Consider the following 22511-nt stretch of genomic DNA (forward strand, 5'->3'; position numbering starts at 1 on the left):
TAAAGGGGAAATGGATAAACAAAAACCCGCGAGAGTCACGCGCAAGTTGGCGCTAAGCCTATCTCGGGAGGGGTAAAGGGTAAAACAGGTCACGTGGGATACCCCGGATGTGTCATCGTCTTAGTCATCCTTAGCCTTAGTCAGCCGAGGATAGACGAGAAAAGCTTATTATGTAACAGGGCCGAAACCCGACGTCAAGGATAAACACGTCTTAGTAAGGGGACGGCCATCCAATACCCTGCCTGGTATATAAACCAGACAGCGACGCCGTGCTTGTTACATCTTCTTCTTCTTCTTCTCCCTTTTTCTCTGGACTGGTATTGGATATCTGGATGTCCCTCGCGCTGCTGGACACTGGTGTTGCTGCTCGTTGCGTCCGTCTGTCTCTGCTTCGCCTGCCAGTTACCTCATCCACCAAATCTCGTCGGATTGTTGCTCTGCGTACCCCGTCTTTACGGACCCTAGCCACGATGATCACCGCTGACGAAAAGGCGCGGGCACAGGACTTTTTGTCCTTTGTCAACGCTTCTCCCACCCGTAAGACACTGCCCATTCTCTGATTTTCCCATTGGAACATGCTGACAATCTGAACAAAGCATTCCATGCCGTCGCTTCTGCTACTAAACGCTTTACCGATGCTGGATTCAAGGAGATCAAGGTGGATCTCCCCCTCATGCCCCTCTGAACAGTATTGTCAATGCATGCAACTCTCTGTCTGACACTGCTGTTACTAGGAGAAAGACTGCTGGTCAGAAGTCTGCAAGCCAGGGGGCAAGTACTATGTTACCCGCAATGGCTCGACCATCATTGCATTTGCTGTCGGGAACATGTGGAAGGTCAGTTTTCTTCATTACCTCCATAGAAACAAGATAAAAAAAGGACAAATGAGTCGTATATCTACTAAGAGGACAAAAGAATGCGCTAACATCTACTTCAAGCCTGGAAACTCTATTGCAATGATCGGTGCCCATACCGATTCCCCATGTTTGAGAATCAAGCCGGTCTCCAAGCGAACCAATGAAGGCTTCCTCCAAATAGCTGTAGAACCCTATGGTGGTGGCATATGGCACACCTGTAGGCATTAGTCTCCTACTCAAACAGCAGCTTTAGTAGCGCGCATTTACTAACAAATTGATAGGGTTCGACCGTGATCTCGGCATTGCAGGCCGTGTGATGGTCAGACAGCAGGATGGCACCATTGCATCTAAGCTGGTCCACGTTGACAAGCCCAGTATGTAAAAATGTCAAAACAGTACGCATCCCGACTTCTACTAACGTTTGAGGTAGTCCTACGTATTCCAACTCTGGCTATTCATCTTGACCGTACAGAGACCTTTGCCTTTAACAAGGAAACCCAGCTTGTGCCAATTTGCGGAATGGTAGCTGCGGAACTCTCCAAGACAAACGAGGACCCTAAACAGGAAGAAGCTGGTGATTCCGTCTCTCCGTTCAAGAAGATTACAGAACGTCACCACCCTTGCTTGATTGAACTCCTGGCTTCCGAACTCTCTGCCAAGCCAGAGGATATCATCGACTTCGAGATGCTTCTCTATGATACCCACAAATCATGCCTCGGTGGCATGATGGACCAGTTCATCTTCTCTCCCAGACTCGACAACCTCAACTCCTCTTTCTGTGCAACTGTTGCCCTGATTGAGTCTCTTGCCAAGCCAGATGCCTTGGAGAATGAGTCTGCTATCCGTCTGGTTGCTCTGTTTGATCACGAAGAAATTGGCAGCAGAACCGCTCAGGGCGCGGATTCAAACATCCTCCCGGCTATCATTCACCGCCTGTCCATGCTTCGTGTATCTGAGACTAAGTCAGACGAGGATCTCTCTACCGCCTACGAGCAGTCCCTCTCGACCTCCTTCCTCGTCTCAGCTGATATGGCTCATGCCGTCAACCCGAATTACGCCTACAAGTACGAGTGCGAGCACAAACCAGAAATCAACAGAGGGCCGGTCATCAAGGTCAATGCCAATGCCCGTTATGCTACCAACTCTCCTGGAATCGTTCTGATGCACGAGGTTGCTCGTGCCGCTGTAGCTAAGAGCGATATCTCCTCAGACTCCATTGTACCAATGCAACTGCTGGTTGTTCGCAATGACTCCAGCTGTGGCAGCACCATTGGACCAATGCTTTCGGCAGCCCTTGGATCGAGGACTCTCGACTTGGGAAGCCCGCAGCTGAGCATGCACAGTATCCGTGAGACTGGTGGAACGAAGGATGTAGCCCTTGCAACTCGACTCTTCACCAGCTTCTTTGAGAACTACACCACCTTGGCTCCTAAAATCCTGGTTGACTAAGCTGTTTAATTATTCTCCCCAGGGATAGAGTACGTTGGAAGGAAATTTAACGACCATTTAAATGTCCATAGCTTTTTCACATATGCCCCTTTCACATACTGGTCGGATGCTGCTGGTGTGAATAGGTGGATTTGAATATAAACAGAAAACTGAAAAAAAAACAGGTCATCTTCTTTCCTAGTCTTGTAGCTTCGCCAAAGTCAAACGACACCATATCATTCCTAGACTGCCTTCTCAACCGGCACTTCGTCCATGTGATGAGTTGTTGGCTCCTTAACGTCTTCATCCTCCAACACCTTTACGTTGGCTAGCCCTGCCCGCTCTCTCCCAATCTCCTCCAAGGTCTTACCCTCTCTCCTCAGCCTTTCTAATTCCTTAGCAGCTGCCTCTTCCTCGTCCCTTTCTTCCTGTGACATCTCCGGTCCTAGGAATAACAAAACCAACAAAAACACCCATACAGCCCCCATGAATATGGCCATGACTTTTCCGTAATCAAATCTCTTCTTCCCATGTGGCCCATCAGGTAACGGGAACCTCTCGCCAATGATAGCTTGAATAGTGGCAGATGCGGATGAAGCGAGGTTACCCAGTTGATAGGTCAATCCAACCAATAAACCACGTAAAGATTGAGGGGATAGCTCCGAAAGATAGATAGGTATTGGGCCCCAAACTCCACCGATGAACCATTGTTGCCAGAAAGACGACGCGATCAAGGCATTAGACCGGGGTAATATATATGCTGGAATGAGCGCGGCACCGAATACACAGCTTATCATCATCGTGAGCCGTCTCCCGAGGAATGTGCTGATCCATCCTATCAATGTGCCACCGATAACGCCGCCTAAGGTGCCAGCCACAACGATGACTGTCGTCTGTGTTGCCGTTTTGCCTACTTGATCCTTGAGGAAAGTTGGGTAGAAATCTTGGCTCCCGTGAGAGCAAGAGTTGAAACCCGTCATGATCACGACGAGGTAGACCATCAGAAACCAGTTTTCTTTGAGGCCCGGAGCAGACTCTTTCCAGAATGCACGGAGTCCACTCATACGAGATTTTGGGGCAGTGTCAGAAGAGCCAGATGGTTGCAATGCAGCCTCCTCAGCTAAGACTCGGCTCTCTCGCTCCGCTTTCATCACTTGGAAATGGCGGGTCTCTGGGAGGCACCATCTCCAGATGATGATAAGGATTGGGGGTGCAGAGCCAAACCAGAAGAGACTTCGCCATCCATATTTGGTGGTTGGTACAAATGCCCGATAGAATATGGCTGCAAGCATATAACCCGTACCGTAACCCTGTTGAAAAAGCCCAGAGGCAATACCACGAGCGTCATATGGTAGGTCTTCCATTGCAGTCGCAGCAGCAGGTCCAAAGAGGCCTGATAAATCCAAAATCAGCACATCTCGTTCAATTACATATGTAGCCCAGATATAACCTACCTCCCATAGCAATCCCATATAGAGACCTGACAGCTAGAAATTGGGTCAAATTGTGGCAGAACCCAGAGCCTAGCTCTAGGAAGACGAAGAGAGCCAAGTTTATAATCATCGGCCACTTTCTTCCATATCTATCCGCAAATAAGCCAAAGATTATGGCGCCGACGGAGCGCAGCATGAGTGTCACGGTCAACCCCTAAACATAGATGTTAGACAGATTCTCTAGCATAGTAAACGCATGAGGGTCAACTTGCCCATGATACTTCCGAATTTGTTACTCCAAATTCAGTAGCTATCTCTGTTATAGTAAGGGAGACAGTGAAGAAATCAAATGCATCCCATACCCAGGCGATGAAACCAACACCAAACATAAGCCATTGATGGCTATCCAGCTCGCGTAGGATGCGATAAGGGTTTTTCAGTTCAGTCTTTATCAAAGCTAGCATCAGCCAGGCGTTATTGTTTCAAAGTAGGTATCATTTAAGGGTTAGAACTCAGGGGTCACCTTTGGGGGCTTGAGACTGGACACTCGTGTCATGAAATAGCGTTGGATCTGCTCTGGTGAGTAGAACCATCCTGCTGCCATATGATTTTTCATGTTGGACTTGGTGGGTAATACAGCTCGCTGCCTGGTGTTTGATATTATTGGCAGGAAGATATCACAACTTCATGATAAGAACAAGAGAAAGGTATGATTTTGGATCCATGTCACCAGAATCGGACGCAGATGTTGTTTAATATATAGCCCACCCAAACTTTGATACTGCAGCTGGGTAAACCACCTGCACTAACTACTCTAAAAGGTGATTTTCGTCCTCAAAGTTACGTCTCACGCAACCAGGATCTTAAATCTGGGGATAGCCGAAGTCAAGAGGGGTGGCATAGCGTTTGCCGAAAGATTTTATGAGATGGGCCTTGTCCCCGCAAAACACTACGGCAGATAGCGTCGGGACATAGCGTTACCATCGTTTCAAGAGTATCCACGACCGGGTCGGGGAACAAGGTAACCTATAGCACGTCCCATGCTATGAGCTCATCGGATGCTTACTAGCTGGATGGAATCTCGAGATGGGTAGATAATTAATGGTAGAAGGACGAATATCTTCCACAGATGACCGACTAGCTAGATGTTTAGCCAGGTTTCGCGGCCGGGAGCGAGGGATTCTTCCAATCAGCTGTGTATTTTGTGTTCGCCCCCGAGACCATTGTCAACGAAAAGGCGCAGATAGACTTGTTACAGCACCCAAATACGGGCATCCAGGGAATCGAAAAGTCGCGGCGTGATAGTTAACTGGTTAGCCCGTCGGTTAACCAGTTAACGAGTTAGTTAAGCGGATGTAGGCTACATGAGCCATGATAGATGATACCAGGCGCAATGGGGTATCCAACAATTGTCAATGTGTCTCACAGGATTCCGAACGAGCAAGGGACATACATCGCCGTCGTCTATCGGAGGTGTTGTCGTTGCCGGCGCTGCGTCTAACTAAGGTCGGCTGTCTAAGCGCAGAATAGAGTTTCCGGAGGTGGGATGGAAAGCGACGTCGATTCTCGGATTCAGCTTCAGCCCTCGACAAGCGATCAAGATTTTAACTGGGTATCCGGAGTCGTCAATTGGCCTCCGATAGACAGAGGAAATGGCTTCTCTTCAGTATCTGACCGGCGACAAGTCTGGCATCCAGCAGTTTGTCGATAGGTTTGACGTATGTATCCAATTCCCAAGGCTGTAGTTACACATGGACTTATCTCTGTATATCATAGACCTTTCTATTTGACTGCGATGGTTCGTTACACTGGCGAGCTCCGTGATATTATTCCAGAAATTGGCGGACATCTCTAAATTACGAACAGGAGTACTATGGTCTGGCGATACTCCGTTCAAAGGAGCCGTTGAAACGTTGGACATGCTTCGGAACAAAGGTAGACTACCCTCGGAGTTCACATTCAGAGATTCTAACTCAACTACTGTTGTGACTCTTAGGAAAGAGAATAGTCTTTGTCACGAACAACAGCACCAAGTCGAGAGCAGACTATAGGAAAAAGCTTGATGGTCTGGGAATCAAGGCTGGAATAGTATGCACTGCCCCTCTGTCTATGGATAAACAACAAACACTGATTTGACCATTGTATAGGAAGAAATCTTTTCCTCTTCATATAGCGCTTCCGTATACATCTCGCGTATCCTAGACCTGCCGAAAGATAAGCGTAAAGTTTTTATTCTTGGAGATTCTGGTATAGAACAAGAACTCGCTGCCGAAAACGTGAGCTATATCGGAGGGACGGACCCGGCATATCGGCGAGAAATTACACAGGAAGACTATCAGAAAATTGCCTCTGGTGACCCTTCCTTCATGGATCCGGAAGTCGGGGTGGTGCTGGTTGGTCTAGATTTCCATATCAACTATCTCAAGCTCGCGGCCGCTTTGCACTATATCCGACGAGGCGCTGTCTTTCTCGCAACCAACATCGACAGCACCCTTCCAAACTCTGGCTCTTTGTTCCCAGGAGGAGGCTCTATATGCGCACCTCTTGTTGCTATGCTTGGAGGTGTAGGAGCACCCGGTGCAGAGCCTCTCTCGTTGGGTAAGCCTAGTCAGGCAATGATGGATGCTATCGAGGGCAAATTCAAGCTTGACAGGAATAAGACATGTATGATTGGTGACCGGATAAACACCGATATCAAATTCGGTATTGATGGTGGCCTTGGTGGAACGCTAGCTGTTCTTACTGGCGTTACCTCAAAGGATGAACTTATGGCATCGTCAGTAGTCCCCACCGCATATGTTGATGCGCTCGGCGATTTGTTGGAAGGTGCATAGAATATTATAGACCATATATCTCTTAGAATTAGTCTTTGTATAGACCGAATAGACCTGCTTTCAATTCCTCCAAAAACTCCTATATGCCAATGGTATATTTATTGTACATGACAACCACTCGCCCACAAGGGTACAGTTGCACTAACGGTTGTATCAGTTCAATTCAATCAACGGTGGAAAGACGATCCTTCCTCGTTGCGTTCCATAAGGAACGACTTTAAACGCCAGAGGTCTAAGGCAAATAAAGCGGACTTCCTCGATGCAGGTATAAAATATAGAGCGTCTCCCTGAAATACTTTCCCAAGTTGACGAATTTCTTGAAGTTCACCTTCGGATAACATTTTCGTAAGATCGAAAACCGGAACCTGTGACTCGTGCACCGGAAGCTCAGCCAAGTCAAAGGTAGTGTTTTCGGGGCCCGTTGAAGAGGTGGCATTGCAATCGGGATTACTGTTTACTTCAGTGGAATGATGACTGCTACGAAGAACTAACACCATTCCACTCCGTATATCTCTCAATTCCGGCAGTTGTTTCAGCGAGCTTTCCAAGTTACTCTGAGTGATGGGATGTCCTGCAATACTCAGAGGCGTCCATGTATCTCGCCTTCGCTGTTTTTCTATTTTCGGCGTAACATGTAGTATTTTCTTGAGGCGCCTCAATATCTCCTTTCGCATTGCCTTGAGAGCATAATCGGACATATCTCCTCTCCAGACTAGCGTTTGCATAGAGCTTTTAGTGAGTGGCCCCTGCGGCAATTTCCATGAAGGAGGAATCAGCCCTTTGCTAATATTCGAGAACTTTGGGTTTGACAACATGTCAAAGAGTGTTCCACTATTCGTAACTCTGACGGATGGGAATGCTGCTCTTCGTTTGCGCATTTTCGCAGTGCTGTCGTCCATGCGGATCTCACCAACTGCTGGAGTGTTATTGTCATCAGCAGTGACTTTGGAGTTTGGATCAATCTCCATTTCATTCAGCTCATTCTCTAGCAGCGACGTAGGAAGTAACCACAAAGCTGATGTCTCAGGGTGCTGAACTAGGCCGAAATCTATCATAAGCTCTGTGGGAAGTCGGGACATGGTTGCATGGCACAGCCGTGGAGGACTTGCTAGAGCTATGGCCCAAGGGTTGCGTATCAAGGAGGAGTCTGTATCCCATTCTTTGCTGCGCTCAATGACCTTACTTGAGGCTGAAGATGTTTGCTTCTGAGCCCTTCTTAATACTACCGGTGATTGCACCAGGCCACCTGGGGTGGCCACATCCGGGCGCTTGACTTCGGATGTACTAATATATCGTCTTTCCAGTTGCCTCTGAGAAAGTGAACCAGTTGTATGACGAGCTCTTGGGTATAAGTGTGAGAATGTATAGAGGCATAATTGGCGCTGGTGCCTTTGATGCTCTAGACCCGAGCATCTGGTTGAAAACGCTGCATAACCGGAAACAGATAGCTCATGTGCCGACAATCGAGACGAAAGAAGTTTGGGCCTCATTTTGCAGTCCCCTTACCTCAACACATATCTTCATTTGAGATGGGTTGCAGTATATAAATCAACAATGAATTACCGAATGTTATATATATCAAATTGTTAGTCTCAGCTTTTTCCCGTAGCTACAAAGTTTGAGCGAACAGCTGACTAAGCAGTGCAAATGCGCGAGACCGCAAAAACAAATGAAACTGACGTTTTGCGCTTGAAGCTTGCAAACACCAACGCAGCTTTCTGTGATGGTATAGTATGAATTGTGCAGCGACATCCCGGAGAGCTCGAGGGGTGTTATATACTCCAGTATCTCGGTTTTGTTTTGGTTGCCTGTGCTCTAGCCTCCTCTGTTTCCCTCCCTGACCCGAAACATCTCTATGACAACCCAGGCTCCTATTACGGATGCCGAGTATATCACAGACGTCCTCAATATACCTAGCATCCCAGGTTCAGAAGATGCTGAATCAAACGCTTCCGGTACTGGCCAGCCTGATCTCGGTAGTAGAAGAGTTACTTTCGCAAAGTCCAAGTCCCTATTTCTCGATCGCCTGACTCGTGATTTCGACTTGCTTATCTATTGCGAACTATCGGCTCTCTATTATATGGAGTGAGTTACCTGTACTATATGCGGACAAATATCAAGCAGTGAACATTTAATTAATTTCTTTTTTCCCGACTAGTTGTTCTATCATACATTTCGCTGTACGGGCCATAGTTCAGTTTCTATTCCTTACGCCAAAAGCGGCCAACTTTCCCGAGCCACCGAAGAATCAGCCATTTATTGGAGCGATTATCATAAGTAACCTAGTCTGTATCTTCTTACATATTGCTTCGGCCAATCCATCTGCAGGAGAAGCATCCCGAGGATACCTTCATGGCGGACTGTTCATTGATTTTGTCGGCCAAAAAGGACCTACTTCAAAGCTTCAGCTGCTCGCCGTGGACCTATTGGTTATATGCCTTCAAATACTCATGGTGGGAGCCATCCTGGAGAAAGAAAAGGTCTCCGCGCTGACTTCATCGAGGCGAACTGCCGAAACCATCCCATCTTCGACGGTGCCAGAGCAGGACCATGATTCCGAAGAGCAGGGTTTGCTGAGATCGTCTCAAAATTTGTCTAACCAAGAGGATGTTATGGGGAACCGGCAAGTAAGTGGCATTGAACTCTCAGATCTTGGTGGTGAAAGGGGTGTAAATGCTGTCGTTGGGATGCATCCGCGCGATTATTTTCACTCGGGGGAAGCCCTCATTATGAACTTGAACATCGGCCGCACCCTTCGACAGCAATGGCAGAACCGAACAGCAGCGATTGCACCGCCTCATGCCTCGTTAAGTGGTACCAGAGTCCCTGCAAGCACATTTATTAGACGTCAGCTGGGTATTCAAGCGGAACCCCGCTCCTAATTAGTTAAGTTCCCCATATATCTTTTGCAAGGGAATTCGAGCCCTTCCTGGCATGCATCTAAGCATAAGTATACGGCTCTGTATATATCTAGCATTTATCATATATGATAGAATAAGTTTACTTAATTGTATAATTCTTAGCGTGTAGGACTGAGAGGAATAAGTCTATGTAATAACCCTATACACAACCCACCGTTAAATATCATCAAGACATCTTCTGGGTTACCTATCGTACACCATTCTTAGGGAACCATGCTTCATGATGACGTTGACTCTTCCTTTGAAGGCATTCGTCTGTCGAGTATGGAATCCACAATGCCCATCTCCAGAGCTTCCTTTGCGCCCATAAAATAGTCTCTCTCCATTAACTTCTCTATCTCTTCAAGGGTCATTTCCTTCCCCGTCAAATGGCGTTTGTATATCTGATTCAATTGGTGTCGTACTCGAAGGATCTCTTTTGCGTGTATTGCGATATCCGTCGCCTGACCGAAGTACCCTCCCGAAGGCTGATGGATCATAACCGAGGAGTGCGGAAGGCAGTATCTTTTCCCAGCTTCACCACCACATAGTAGAAGGGAGCCCATAGATGCCGCTTGGCCGACGCATATTGTGCTAACTGGGGATTGGATATATGTCATGGTATCGTAAATGGCTAGGCCTGGAACAAAACTTATTAGCTATGATTGTGCTTATTGGGCAGGAAACAGAGAATGGGAGTAAATACGACATACCGGCTGTCACCGATCCACCCGGGGAATTGATATAAAGCTGAATGGGTTTCTCTGGGTTATCAGCTTCAAGGAACAATAGTTGCGCAACTATTGCGGCTGATAGTGTTTCGTCCACCTCGCCATTGAGGCATACAATGCGCTCCTAATGTATCCGTCAGAATGATTTTACGCAGATAATAACGGAAGGGTCCCAACACCTACCTTCAAAAGACGAGAAAATATGTCATCTTCAGGTGGTTAGGTTATTAGTGATCTTGAACAACTTATAGCCGGGGAAGATCGCATACAGGTGTGCCAGCCACCTCCCTTTGAATAACAAAAATGTATTAGCTTCTTATTCCAATATCCAATGGTCATGAGTAACATACTACTGTCTCGGTCACAAATGGAGTTGGAGTCCAGTTTCGCGGCGGAGTTGGAGCAGCTTGAGAATAGCTCCTTGAGAGCGGTCGAGAGCTAGAGAAAGCCAAGCGGTTGAGTATCCGTAGTCGGTTCATAACTAAATGCTGATACCAAGAGCTTGAACTCCACGTAAGTAAATTGTAACTGCTGATGATACGCCTTGGTGATGCCCTTCGTTCGCGTGCTCCTGGAGTCGTGAAGTCAAATGGCAGCTTCAATTGATTGATTAGGTAATCATAAATTTTGAGCCGCAGCATTCTACTGATATAGTTGTATAACACAAGCGAACGAAAGTGGAGCGGATAAAATTATGATACAACCAGTAAACAATGTATTAGATTCGTCTAAGTAGATTGTATTATGCCGGATATTTGTAGCATGAAATCCAGAGTTGAGAGGTGCTCATCTGCGCCATCTACTAGTCGTTTATCAAATTCAGAGCAGACCTTCAATATTTGGTTCTTCTGTACATCTGAAATGGATTCATCTTGAAGTACTGCTTGGTATGTCTTGAATGAGGTCAGTAGAACATTCCTCAAAGGTTGTGGGAGTAAGAGATATACCTGTGACAGGACTTGAGAGGCACTCCATCCGTCGGCCACGAGGTCAGCTACGAGGCTTGAGATTTCTTCGTATTTCGAAGCACGCTTGCTTGGGCGAAGAGCTGCGACAACACGTTGCATAACAGTTTCTGGAACTAGTCCAGATACTTCTTCAATGCTCCTGACAGTAATCCTGGGTTTGACATCATCGAGTTCCATCTCTTTATCGGACGAATCCTTCTTTTTCCCAGAGCCATAGCGAGCTAGCCTTGCAGAGCTCTGCATAAATGTTATAGCCTTTCGCAGGTCACCATCACTGCACCGAAGTAGGGTCTCAACGACATTATCCTCCAGGTCTAGTTTCTCCATTCTTGCAATCTCTACAAGCCGGCTTTGGGCAGCAGAACCGTCTAGTACCTTGAACCGAAATTTGCTGCACCTACTCGCCACTGGGTCAATTATTCGAGTGACATAATTGCAAACGAGGCAGAAACGCGTAATCCGGCTGTATTTCTCCATAGTTCTGCGGAGAGCGGACTGGGCGTCATGGGTCATGCTATCTGCTTCATCAAGAATGATGATTTTGAACGGTGGACACGGATATTGTGAGCGATAGGCAGGATCGGCCGGGGGTTGGGATAGGTGCATTCGAGCAAAATCTTTAATCTTTTCACGAACAATGTTTATACCTCGCTCGTCAGAAGCGTTAAGCTCAAGGACTCGGGAGCGGACAAGAGCAGGTCCAAAAAGAGATTTGGACATCGCAAGGATGGTTGACGTCTTTCCAGTACCTGGAGATCCATAGAAAAGCATGTGCGGAAGCTGAATTGCGATGCATTGGGTCAGAAATATTGCGAAATCAATGGAGGAGTCTGAACAAGTAGTATTGGAGTTTTACGTTGGAGGCATGTAAGTTTCTCTGGAGAATAGAAATCGTGTGATCTTGAGCTGTCACATCATCGAGTGTCTTTGGTCGACTAAACACCACACACCGATCAGTCTCTGTGCAAGATTGAGCTGTAGATTTGACCTACTATTTCTCAACCCATGGCTGGGCCTGCTGGTCGGACTCTTGGTTGTTTGTTACGTTGCTTTTAGCTGCAGAAGCAGCCGCAGCACGGGCTTTATTATTGAAGAAGTTTGCAGCCATAACAAGATTGAGATAATGGCACACAGAATGCCCGAGATCTGTAAGTGGGATGAGACGTATTGAAGGCGTCGAAATTAAAGTTGCAACTCGCGTCGAGAAGGTGAAGCGCGCTAAGGCGCGATTGACTAATTAGTTTATTAGCCGCGTGCTAACGCCAAATCGCGCTAAAGAGGGCTGGCGGCTTAAAGTGGATCCGCGGAGAAGAGTCACGGGACTTCTCGGCTTGGCACTAAATGAAGGATTCGATCTTGTCATGATGCAAGGCTGGACACTCGTTGGCCACCAATTCCACTTATAACCGTACATCCTCCATGGGAGCATGCTTTTGGCCATTTGTGCGGAATACGGAGTAGGAAATTATATACCTTTTCTTTTCCCAGCCCTTAGTGAGCCTTGTGCAAAATGGTACCTTTTATTTGTCGCTTGATTATGTATTGTCCCTTGACCAAGGCATCACTCCGATGTGAAAAAAAGGGTGAACATAAGCATGCAAATCTTATATTTTTAAGAATTCTCGCAAACCCTGGCTCCTCATTCGTTAATAAGCCTGTACAGTCAATTGTCTGGCCTCAGAGTTTAAAAGTCCAAGACAAGGCTATCGACCCCGTAGCAGAGGCTGATAGCTAACCCACTCCAGCGTTAATATACATAATAAAATGTTGTTCGTTCTCACATCCCAGACATCCTTGCGTTCAGGCAACATTGACGGGAAAAGTCACCTCAGATTGTGACCATGGACCAAGGTGAACTTCCTGCAAAAGCTGGCCATACAATCCAGTTTTGGGGTATTTTTGTTGCTCTATGCATTCTTTCTTTCATTTCAGCCCTTGATGTCGCCATTATCACTACAGCCCTCCCTACCATAACAGCCGAGATCGGGGGTGCTAATATATATGTTTGGATCGCGAATTCCTTCGTGCTGGCTTCATCGGTCTTGCAACCCCTTTGTGGCCAACTTGCAAACATATACGGGCGTCGCATCCCCTTTATAGGCTCCATTGTGCTTTTTACACTGGGTAGTGGTATTGCCGGCGGCGCAACAAGCGCAGGGATGCTGATAGCGGGCCGCACAACACAAGGTATTGGGGCAGGAGGTATCTATGTGCTGATTGATATCGTTTGCTGCGACTTGGTACCCCTTCGAGAACGTGGGAAATATCTCAGCTTGATGTTCTCATGGTCTGGAATGGCGGCTGCGTTAGGTCCAGTTGTTGGTGGAGCACTCGCTGAAGCAAACTGGCGTTGGATCTTTTACCTTAACATCCCAATCTGCACTTTAACGCTAGTGATACTGCTTCTCTTTATGAAAGTAAAGACCACAAAACTTGCAGACTCTGGCCTCGGACAAATCGATATTCTCGGAAATCTCATCTTTATCCCAAGTATGATATCTCTCCTCCTTGGCCTGGTGACCGGAGGTATCGAACATCCTTGGTCTAGCTGGCGTATCGTCCTTCCATTGGTGCTAGGCATCGCAGGCTGGATCTGCTTCCATCTTCAGCAAAACTTCTCCAGCCATCCAAGCGTGCCTCCACGTTTGTTTAGCAACCGCACATCGGCGGCTGCATACCTATTAACATTCCTGTCTTCCGTCCTGGTTCAGACAATCTCTTACTTCCTCCCAGTTTACTTTCAGGCTGTGCGCGGTACAACTACCTTGCGATCAGGTATTGACTTCCTTCCGTTTGCTATCAGTACCTTAGGCTCGGCCGTTATATCCGGTATATTGTTAAGTAAATTTGGCACTTATCGACCAATCCACGCGGTATCTTTCGCCCTTTCGGCTATTGGATTCGGGCTTTTGACCCTTTTGAATAGCCGCACCAAAACTGTAGCATGGGTCTTCTTCCAGTTGATTGCAGGTGCAGGCTCAGGGACAATACTGTCTGCCCTACTACCGGCAATTATGGCGGCTCTTGCAGAAGCTGATGTTGCATCGTCATCCGCAACCTTCAGCTTTGTTCGGACCTTCGGGTACATCTGGGGGGTAACAATTGCCTCCATAATATTCAACGGGCAGTTTAACAAGTATCTACCGGCGATATCCTCCCAAACTCTGAGGGACCAGCTGAGGAATAATGCTGCATACTCATTTGCAAGTCAAGCCCATAGACTTCGAACACTCATTCCTGAACCCGTGTGGAATGAGGTGGTGGAGGTGTATGTTAAAAGCCTAAGAGCTATTTGGTGGGTCGGGCTAGGATTTAGCATCGTCAGTTTGTTTGTGGTCGCTCTGGAGAAAGATTTGAAATTGAGAGAGGATTTAAAAACCGAGTATGGTATCAAGGATGAGAAAAATGGTGGCACACCTGCAGACGAGGAAAGCGGCCTGGAAACCAACTAATTCTTGACGAGTGTATACAGATTCCATAGCTTTGACAGTAAATGACATGTAGTTATCTGTAGCCTCAAGTTCCCCATGCTTCGCTGGATAGCCGCTTGAAGCCACTAATACACCTCATTTGGAACCTGCTTTGGGAGTTTTTGCAAATCTACCGAAGCTTGGGCTAGTTTCCGACTTATTAGGATCCAGCAAAATCTTGAAAATTGCAAGGCACAGTTCAGGCATTTGGACGCCATTTCCTGGTCCATTGTCGATCCTGTCATCTCTCGCAACGCTCACATTGCGGTAAAGCTTCATTTTCATCGACATTCTGGATTTTCCAATAGTAATTTGAAACACGATGTAAAGAAGGTCTAGCCAGGATTTGGGCCAAGGGGTTTTACTCCTGTGACATTCGCTACTACAGAAGATCGGCGGTGTTCCTGCAAGGTGGTTGAGCAAAACGGCCAGCGGTAGTTTTCAATAGGGGTGAGGGCATATCCTCGTATAAGCCATAGCTAATACCAAGCAATATGAGCCCCTTGGGTAATGCTCATACAACCAGCCCTATATCAGTTAGTTACAAGCTTCGCACTTCATACAAGGAGAATTTGACTACATACCCTGGAGAATCATACCATCGTCAGCTTTTCCAGCTGAAGCAGTAATTCAATCCGGATCTGGGGTCGATCTGTGGTTGAATCGCAGGATATGGTTCAAGTACAGTCGGGCTTCCCAACTTCCCTGGGTATAATGAGCATATTTCTGGCACGTAACTCTACCGGACTCGGCTGCATAACCAGCGTAATCCATGCAGATCATCCACCTTGTACTCTCGGAGGCGTTTGGTCCTGGTAATTCTCGTTGGCACGGTGTCAACAGTAGGATCGGGGTACAAAAATCTCGTAGTTTACGTCATCACAGATGAAGGCTTCGAAATATAAAGGCGACAAAGGAGTAGGCGCCTGAACATAATTAGCTACGTTTCAATGTACAGTAGGATACTCAAAAATACCATGCAGAGGCAGCCTTCCAATTCGCCTTTTGTTACCAACCCCCGTACCAGTCACTACCGGTGCCTCTCTTTCCAGATTCTAATACACCGACGCCTAGTGTTCACGAGAAAACAAAAAAAAAATCTCATCCTCTGAGTTGAGACTACCCCAGTCAAGAACTAAACAAGGTTGAAGCCATCTGGAATATTGGGACAGCTAGGGGTGAGTTGTGGTCCTCCTCCGCATATGGAAAATTGTACTTCACCCCCAATCACGAAGATACCCCTTTAAGAAAACCAAAACATCTTCCTTCGTATTGGTAGAACAATCGCAGATGATTTATATCACTCTCAAGTGTTGACGGGACGAGCTAATCAACTTTTCGTATTTCTTCTGATGGCCGTTTGAAACTATTTCCCGCCTTGTATCTCGTCCTTGAGAGCCTCAATAATTTGAGATGCTGTCATCTCCCAGGACTCGATCGGATAGTTGGCTAATAGATTCGGAAGTTCGCTTCCCAGTATAGATAGTGTGTATCCGGCCTCGTATATAGATATCAACAAGGCCTGTATCGAGTTGATGTTTGAATAATAGGTACCGGGGTGCATCTTCATCCGTAACATTAACATATCGGGGGAGGGGGAGGAAGAAGTTTGCATCGACCAAGCACTAAGATTGCCGGGATTCCTCCAAGCGTTATAAGTATTTGCCGAGTACTGGATGTTCGCCGAGGATATTCGTGGAAGGTACCGACCACCCATGCTCCCTTGATATTAGTACAAGTCCATGAGATGATATAGGTCCCAAGACTATCGAAGTTTAGTTGGGACCCTTTCTCGGCCTATTCCATGCACACCATTAATCCCCAGCACTGCCCCCTAAAAACTTGGCTTGCAATGCAGCTTCATCCAGCAAGATATAATAATAATGATAATATGCAATGCTGGAGTGGAGGGGTCCGGTAAAGGAGGGGGTATAACCTTGTTAATTAAATGGTGCAGCTGGAATGTACTTCTTGCCTCTTCCGTGTTGAGGTCCGATTTCGCAATTGTTCGGTACGGAGGAAAGGAGAGCAATGGTATGGAAGAATGGAGCTAACTCAATTGTCTCGGAAGTAAGGTCGTTATTTCGTTCGTTCGCCTGACTAACGACGTTAGGGGCAAATGATCGCCCGCCACAGCGAGCATTAAAGGTAGATCACTAGAGTTCATCCCCATGCCCATGAGGACCCTCCCACATCCTTTTCTTAGGGTTAGGATATACCTTTGGGCCGCTTGGTATCATTGTAGTCTCCTCCTCCGCCTGATCTGCAGCGGTCCAGCTTTTGATCTCCTCGGCCATGTCAGGTATACCAGTAACATCGGCTTTCTTAGTAGAATCGGGGTTCCAAAGAGAATTAGTCGCGGTCGGGCCCATGTTAGCGGTTACCAGAGGCTTATTTGGCACAACGGATTTAGAACCGGCCACGGAGACACCGCTAGTTACTTCAAATATAGCAAATGTGATTCTGGCGACAATTTTGAGAGGGAGCCAGACTATCCACCAGAGTGGGCCATACAGCAGCCGTCGAAAGATAAGCCACGATATGGTTCCGATTAGGATATAGAATGCGGTCTCAAGATACCATGTATCTGACTTTTGGGAGCGAAGTAGCGAGCTCACGAGAGACTTGGATGATGCAAGTAGGGTATCTAGATTGGTGTATGATTCCGAGAGCGAACTTAGGGCCTTGTTTGATTGTTCTGGAATGTGTATTAGTCACACTGTAGATAATTATAACCTTGGGTGAAAGGACTGCTCACCTAAAGCTTCCTGGGCAAACTGGCTTCTGGAAAGCTCTGCCTGCATGAGGTTATGTGTCTGTCTTAACGCAGCGGTAACATCCTTGGACGAGCTTGCAACAAGATCGCCATGAGTGAATCTCGGTGTCCTCCTGTTAGGAACATCCTCTCCTTCAGCTGACGGTTGAAAGAGGAGTTGTCTTTGTCTATTCTTCGCCTTCTCCGAGCTCCGCTTAGCTTCTATCTGAGCTCGTCTGAACTTCGACCGAGTCCTATAATCTCAAGATTAGCCAGGATGCCAACCATAACTGTCCAAAAAAATGATTCATACATTTTTAAATCCTCCTCTATTTTCGCCATGAGAGCTACGTTCTTGACTGCGTCCGCGTCAAATGGTACGCTCTCACGGCGTTGATGTCGTCTTCGATCGAGAGGATGGGTCTCCACGCGCAGAACTTCTATTTCCTCTTCTATCTCTCCGAGATCCTGGTGGATTTCGGTACTCAGATTGATTCGTTCATCATCGTCGTAGGCATCCGCGCTACCAAAGGAATGTAGGCGGCGTATGAGGGCTGAGACCCTCTCGATGGATGCTTCGACGGAAGCAAGACGGGAATGTAGAGAAGCAACCATTATGGGTATCACAGCTGTCCACTTTCTGCTAATAAGAGAGAAAAAATGTATTTCATGAATGTTGAAGTTCAAGAAGGTGTGTGTTAAAGAATGTTGTAGTTAATGTTGACAGACATACAGGGTGGTCTTTCGAAGCATCACGTGATACATGAAATTCGCCCGTTTGCTGAAGGAAGAGAACGTTGATGGATCTTCAATCTCACGCAGAACAAGCCATACAACAAACACCAAGTGCCAATTACATAAATACAGCAATATCTTTTATATACCATGTACGTGCGTCCTCTTTCGAAGTCCAATGTCAAATACTAACCATTACCAGAGCACTTATACCACCACTGGAGACACAGAAGGGGAAAAAAAAAAAACCAAAAGACGAAGAGCAAAAATGTCCCTGCCACTACGATCAATAACCTCTTTCCGAACGTCCTTCTCGCCTCTCTCCCCACTTTCTCGGCCGTGCAAATTGGTTCTCGCCCTTCTACAAACACCAATGACAGCCTCCCCGTCATCAGCAGCACATATAAAAATCGACGTAAAGCATCTACCGAAACACTCGAAGCAGCTCCCCGAGATGACGGTTGGCTTCCGGAATGGCAAAGAGGTGAAGCTAGAAGTCGGCAAGCTACGACTTTCAGTAGGGGACGTTCTGGAGGAAGTTGGGAGAATAGGGAGACTTATTGAGAGAGAGGAGAGCTTGAAGGGTTAAGCATTGCTGAACGGGTCTAGTTATGGGTGTTTGGAATGTATATTAGATTTTATTTGTACAATTGATTGTATTCTTGCATGCAAGGGAAACTCGAAAGTCTTGAGGAATGGTATTAATGTTGGAATTTTTTTTTCTTCATTTATTGAATGGCTAGATACAATGAGTGGACATGATCAAGTAAATAGCTGGGGTGCCCGTGGGCCCTGTCCCATTTTATCTATGAACATCTACGGCATGAAACAGAGACCGCCTCCTGCAGGACTTGAAAGTGAGTCATTGGACGGGTAGAGAGCATTTAGACAGCGGCACCAGAGATGAAGAACCACTTGTCAATGCTGCCGTCGATAGGGGCAGGTGGCAGGTTGGAGGCACATGGGATGGCCTCGACCTTGGAGGGATCAGCACGGTTGTTCTCGAGGGTGGAGTTGCAGCTGTATCTGTTAGTAGGTGATATATATGTGGTTTGGAAAGAGTAAGGACGCAACTTACAGAGAGATGCCGCCAGCGGGGGACTGGCCGGACATGAGCTTCTCCCAGGCCTCAGCACACTCGTGGACAACATCCATGGCGTACCTACACCGGTCAGTATACTTACATGATGAGATAAGAGAGAGAGGAGACATACTTGGAGTTCTTGCATTCGCCGGAGAAGGCGAACTGGTTCTCTGGCTTGCCGTCTGGGATCTTGTAGATACGGAACCACTCGTTGGTGGCTCTGAGGAGGCCAGGGAGGTGGCGTTCGACATCCTCGATGTCATTGAGCTTGGGAGCAAGAGGATCGTTGACGTCGATGACGATGATCTTCCAGTCGGTCTCCTCCTCGTCGAGCAGGGCCATGACGCCGAGGACCTTGACCTGCTTGACCTGGCCGGGGTAGCCGACGAGCTCGCCGATCTCGCAGACGTCGAGAGGGTCGTTGTCTCCCTTGGCCTTGGTCTCGGGGTGGACGACATTGGGGTCTTCCCAGGTCTGTTCGAGTCGGTATTAGCTTATCTGTTCCCCCCTCTCTTCACCCTGATGCATGGCTTGGAGGGCGCACTCACTCGTGGGAAGGCACCGTAGTTCCAGAGGTAGCCCTTGTGGGGGAAGCAGTTGCGGACGAAACGCAGTTTGCCCTTCTTGGTGTCCTGCTTGATGGGGTTCAGGAAGTCGTCTTTGGAGATCTGCCCTCGGTCAGTGAGTGGTGAGTATACGGCTGGTTGCCCCTCCATGGAGAGAAGCGGGACAAACCTCCTGCTTAGCGTTGGTCCAGCGAGGAATCTCGACGATCATGTTGAGGATGGTCTTCTGCTCGTTGGCGTAGAGAGGAATGTCGTGGAAGGGCGAGATTGGGACGCCATCCTTCTCGATGTAGGCCCGCCACTCGAGGGTGTTGAGGGCGCCGACGTTGCGGACGGTGTAAGCCATCTTGCTGCTGGTCGACGACGAAGACGAAGAAGTAGACAGGTGCCGTGAGACTAGGGCTGTTCGACTGATGCTTGCTGGCGCCAGTCTGGATGGTGAGAGAGCTGGAGACCTGAAGAAGAGAGAAGAAGAAGAAGAAGAAGAAGAAGAAGAAGAAGAAGAAGCAGGAGAGGCAGAAGAAAAGGAGGAGGAGGAGGAGGAGGTGAAGCGGGACAAGCAAGCGACGCAGGAGTTGCGGCCAGACGAGTAAGCGGCGAGGGCAGAATCGGAGATTGTGGGGGCGATTCTGCCGGCCATCCTCAGACGCCCAGGGGCAGTCACCGCTTTCACTCTCTCTTTTTGGCTTCCACAGCAAAAACGACAGCGACAACGACAACGGCAACGACAGCAATGGATGTCAACAGCGGCGACGGCGATGGCAACGGCAACGAGATCGATGGCTATTGCGACCCCGAGAGGGCCTGAATACACGGCCCGAGTCTAGTTGGCCCTCAATTGAACTGCTCTCGACGGCCTCAATGCCGAGTGCTGATGTCGTGATTCTGCACGCAAGGATCGCTGCTGGGATGAGTCTTGCGACGGTTTCAAAGCCAAAACACGTCTCCCTAGGCTCAATTGATGCTCTTGCGTCTCCTGATACCCTTTTCTCTCGCTGCAGAATCCCCCTTCTGCGTCGTTCTTTGGCTGCTGCTGCGCTCTGGCGGGTTCCTTGGTGTTCCTGGCGCTTCTCGCTCTCTGCCGTTGGAGATTTTCCCGGTCTAGATGCCGTGATTAGGTAAGCCGATGATAAATCTTAACGCCGTCCACAGGGAAAAAACTCCGCTCACCAAAAAAGAGAATTAGAGATCAGTCACTGATAGCCAGCCAGATAATCAGCCAGACCAGACGACAGCCCAGGAAAAACGGCAGACAATGATATGAACAGGCTGGTCCGCTCCGTCATGGCCCTGGGATCGTCGTCGGTCGCGTCTCAGGCCAGAGTGCCCATCCCGAAAAATGGAGTCGACTATCGTGGGAAAATCGTCCTCGCGCCCATGGTGCGCTCCGGCGAGCTGCCTTCACGTCTCGTCTCGCTGAAGTACGGCGCAGACCTCGTCTGGGGCCCCGAAACCATCGACCGCTCCCTCATCGGCGCCGTCAGACGCATCAACCCTCGCAACAACACCGTCGAGTTCACTCGCGTGCCCTCCCACCCGGGCCCAGATGCGAAAGACAAGGTCTCCGTCATCTACCGCATCGATCCCGCCAGGGAAAAGGGCAAGCTCGTCTTCCAGCTGGGCACCGCCTCGCCAGAACTCGCCGTCGAGGCAGCCAAAGTAATCGCCGACGATGTCTCTGGCATCGATGTCAACGCCGGATGCCCAAAACCCTTCAGCACCCTTGGAGGCATGGGTGCCGCCCTCCTGCAGACCCCAGACAAGCTCGTTTCGATCCTTGAAGCACTTGTGCGCGAGGTAGGCCGGCCCTGGCAGATTGGTATCTCCGTCAAAATACGCCTTCTCAAGGACCCCAAGGACACCGAACGCCTAGTCACCGCCCTCTGCGCAACTGGTATCACGGGACTTACCGTCCACTGCCGCACCACACCCATGCGGCCCCGCGAGGCCGCTATCCGAGACCAGCTGCCCATGATAGCCTCCATCTGTCGCTCCGCGGGCGTGGCATGCCTTATGAATGGAGACGTCAAGTCCAGAGACCATGCCCTCGAGCTCATGAGCCAGTACGACGTTGACGGGGCCATGATAGCTACCTCAGCAGAGTCAAACTTCTCCTGCTTCCGCAGTGCTGCAGATGGTGGATGTGTCTCCTGGCGTGAGCTGGCGCATGAGTACGTCGCTGTTGCCATGGAGTGCGAGAATAAATGGGGCAATACAAAGTATCTTCTAAATATATTCTTGCCCGGCAAGGACAAGGTCGCTCAAGCTGTCAAGTCTGCACGGACATATACACACTGCTGCACCCTCTTGGGGTTTAACGACCTGCTCCCTGCTGCAAACAAGATTGATGTCATACTCGGCATTTCGGACAGGACCGAGGCTGGCCTGCAGCGCAGTGCAGAGCTCCTTGGCCCAGCTCTCCTTGCTTCAGCTACTTCTACTCCTATTACTGCTACTACTACTACCACTACTACTAAAGAGGTTGACATTCCGCTGGATTCGAATGTATTAAGAGGTGATACCCTCAACAACCAAATCACCGCATAAACATTTCGTCGGTGGACGCTTTTCGCTTTTCTGCATCTTCACTCTACACAGCCGGCGTTTAGGGGACGGAGCATCAACCACGGTAAAACTTACTTTCTAACATTTAGAACTACAACAATGATAATGTACTTTTAAAACTCCCAATACTTGCAACAAAGCTCAGAACATAAATTAAAAATGGTATATATATTTCTAAAGCTATC

The 22511-nt window shown here is 48.2% G+C and overlaps 12 protein-coding genes across 12 annotated transcripts; 5 read left to right on the top strand and 7 right to left on the bottom strand.

Moving 5' to 3' along the window:
• Window positions 1-211: 211 nt before the first annotated feature.
• On the bottom strand, window positions 212-604 carry TRV_01578 (uncharacterized protein; the record flags this gene model as incomplete). Its single annotated transcript, XM_003024182.1, has 1 exon — window positions 212-604. One exon carries the CDS (start codon window positions 602-604, stop codon window positions 212-214), a length of 393 nt encoding a protein of 130 aa, XP_003024228.1.
• Window positions 605-827: 223 nt separating this feature from the next.
• On the top strand, window positions 828-2306 carry TRV_01579 (uncharacterized protein; the record flags this gene model as incomplete). The annotated part of the gene is made up of 3 exons (XM_003024183.1): window positions 828-1074; window positions 1139-1231; window positions 1288-2306. The coding sequence occupies 3 exons, from the start codon at window positions 828-830 to the stop codon at window positions 2304-2306; spliced, it is 1359 nt and encodes a 452-aa protein (XP_003024229.1).
• Window positions 2307-2527: 221 nt separating this feature from the next.
• TRV_01580 (sugar transporter family protein) lies at window positions 2528-4182 on the bottom strand (the record flags this gene model as incomplete). The annotated part of the gene is made up of 3 exons (XM_003024184.1): window positions 2528-3678; window positions 3740-3932; window positions 3991-4182. 3 exons carry the CDS (start codon window positions 4180-4182, stop codon window positions 2528-2530), a joined length of 1536 nt encoding a protein of 511 aa, XP_003024230.1.
• A 1188-nt stretch (window positions 4183-5370) lies between these two features.
• TRV_01581 (4-nitrophenylphosphatase, putative) lies at window positions 5371-6552 on the top strand (the record flags this gene model as incomplete). Its single annotated transcript, XM_003024185.1, has 4 exons — window positions 5371-5436; window positions 5554-5653; window positions 5727-5806; window positions 5866-6552. The coding sequence occupies 4 exons, from the start codon at window positions 5371-5373 to the stop codon at window positions 6550-6552; spliced, it is 933 nt and encodes a 310-aa protein (XP_003024231.1).
• Window positions 6553-6719: 167 nt separating this feature from the next.
• On the bottom strand, window positions 6720-8076 carry TRV_01582 (uncharacterized protein; the record flags this gene model as incomplete). The annotated part of the gene is made up of 2 exons (XM_003024186.1): window positions 6720-7862; window positions 8059-8076. 2 exons carry the CDS (start codon window positions 8074-8076, stop codon window positions 6720-6722), a joined length of 1161 nt encoding a protein of 386 aa, XP_003024232.1.
• Window positions 8077-8199: 123 nt separating this feature from the next.
• On the top strand, window positions 8200-9434 carry TRV_01583 (uncharacterized protein; the record flags this gene model as incomplete). Its single annotated transcript, XM_003024187.1, has 3 exons — window positions 8200-8283; window positions 8372-8637; window positions 8831-9434. The coding sequence occupies 3 exons, from the start codon at window positions 8200-8202 to the stop codon at window positions 9432-9434; spliced, it is 954 nt and encodes a 317-aa protein (XP_003024233.1).
• Window positions 9435-9691: 257 nt separating this feature from the next.
• On the bottom strand, window positions 9692-10072 carry TRV_01584 (uncharacterized protein; the record flags this gene model as incomplete). Its single annotated transcript, XM_003024188.1, has 1 exon — window positions 9692-10072. One exon carries the CDS (start codon window positions 10070-10072, stop codon window positions 9692-9694), a length of 381 nt encoding a protein of 126 aa, XP_003024234.1.
• An 839-nt stretch (window positions 10073-10911) lies between these two features.
• TRV_01585 (replication factor C subunit) lies at window positions 10912-11922 on the bottom strand (the record flags this gene model as incomplete). The annotated part of the gene is made up of 1 exon (XM_003024189.1): window positions 10912-11922. One exon carries the CDS (start codon window positions 11920-11922, stop codon window positions 10912-10914), a length of 1011 nt encoding a protein of 336 aa, XP_003024235.1.
• A 1070-nt stretch (window positions 11923-12992) lies between these two features.
• On the top strand, window positions 12993-14603 carry TRV_01586 (uncharacterized protein; the record flags this gene model as incomplete). Its single annotated transcript, XM_003024190.1, has 1 exon — window positions 12993-14603. The coding sequence occupies one exon, from the start codon at window positions 12993-12995 to the stop codon at window positions 14601-14603; it is 1611 nt and encodes a 536-aa protein (XP_003024236.1).
• A 1958-nt stretch (window positions 14604-16561) lies between these two features.
• Window positions 16562-17991, bottom strand: TRV_01587 (protein transport membrane glycoprotein Sec20, putative; the record flags this gene model as incomplete). Its single annotated transcript, XM_003024191.1, has 4 exons — window positions 16562-16717; window positions 16841-17319; window positions 17380-17630; window positions 17690-17991. The coding sequence occupies 4 exons, from the start codon at window positions 17989-17991 to the stop codon at window positions 16562-16564; spliced, it is 1188 nt and encodes a 395-aa protein (XP_003024237.1).
• Window positions 17992-18995: 1004 nt separating this feature from the next.
• Window positions 18996-20107, bottom strand: TRV_01588 (inorganic diphosphatase, putative; the record flags this gene model as incomplete). Its single annotated transcript, XM_003024192.1, has 5 exons — window positions 18996-19131; window positions 19190-19273; window positions 19296-19669; window positions 19744-19863; window positions 19931-20107. 5 exons carry the CDS (start codon window positions 20105-20107, stop codon window positions 18996-18998), a joined length of 891 nt encoding a protein of 296 aa, XP_003024238.1.
• Window positions 20108-20174: 67 nt separating this feature from the next.
• On the top strand, window positions 20175-22308 carry TRV_01589 (uncharacterized protein; the record flags this gene model as incomplete). Its single annotated transcript, XM_003024193.1, has 3 exons — window positions 20175-20350; window positions 20457-20879; window positions 20985-22308. 3 exons carry the CDS (start codon window positions 20175-20177, stop codon window positions 22306-22308), a joined length of 1923 nt encoding a protein of 640 aa, XP_003024239.1.
• Window positions 22309-22511: the final 203 nt, after the last annotated feature.

Source organism: Trichophyton verrucosum (genome assembly GCF_000151505.1).
Source record: "Trichophyton verrucosum HKI 0517 chromosome Unknown contig00122_1.f1.exp, whole genome shotgun sequence".
In the NCBI taxonomy this organism is placed as follows: Eukaryota; Fungi; Ascomycota; class Eurotiomycetes; order Onygenales; family Arthrodermataceae; genus Trichophyton; species Trichophyton verrucosum.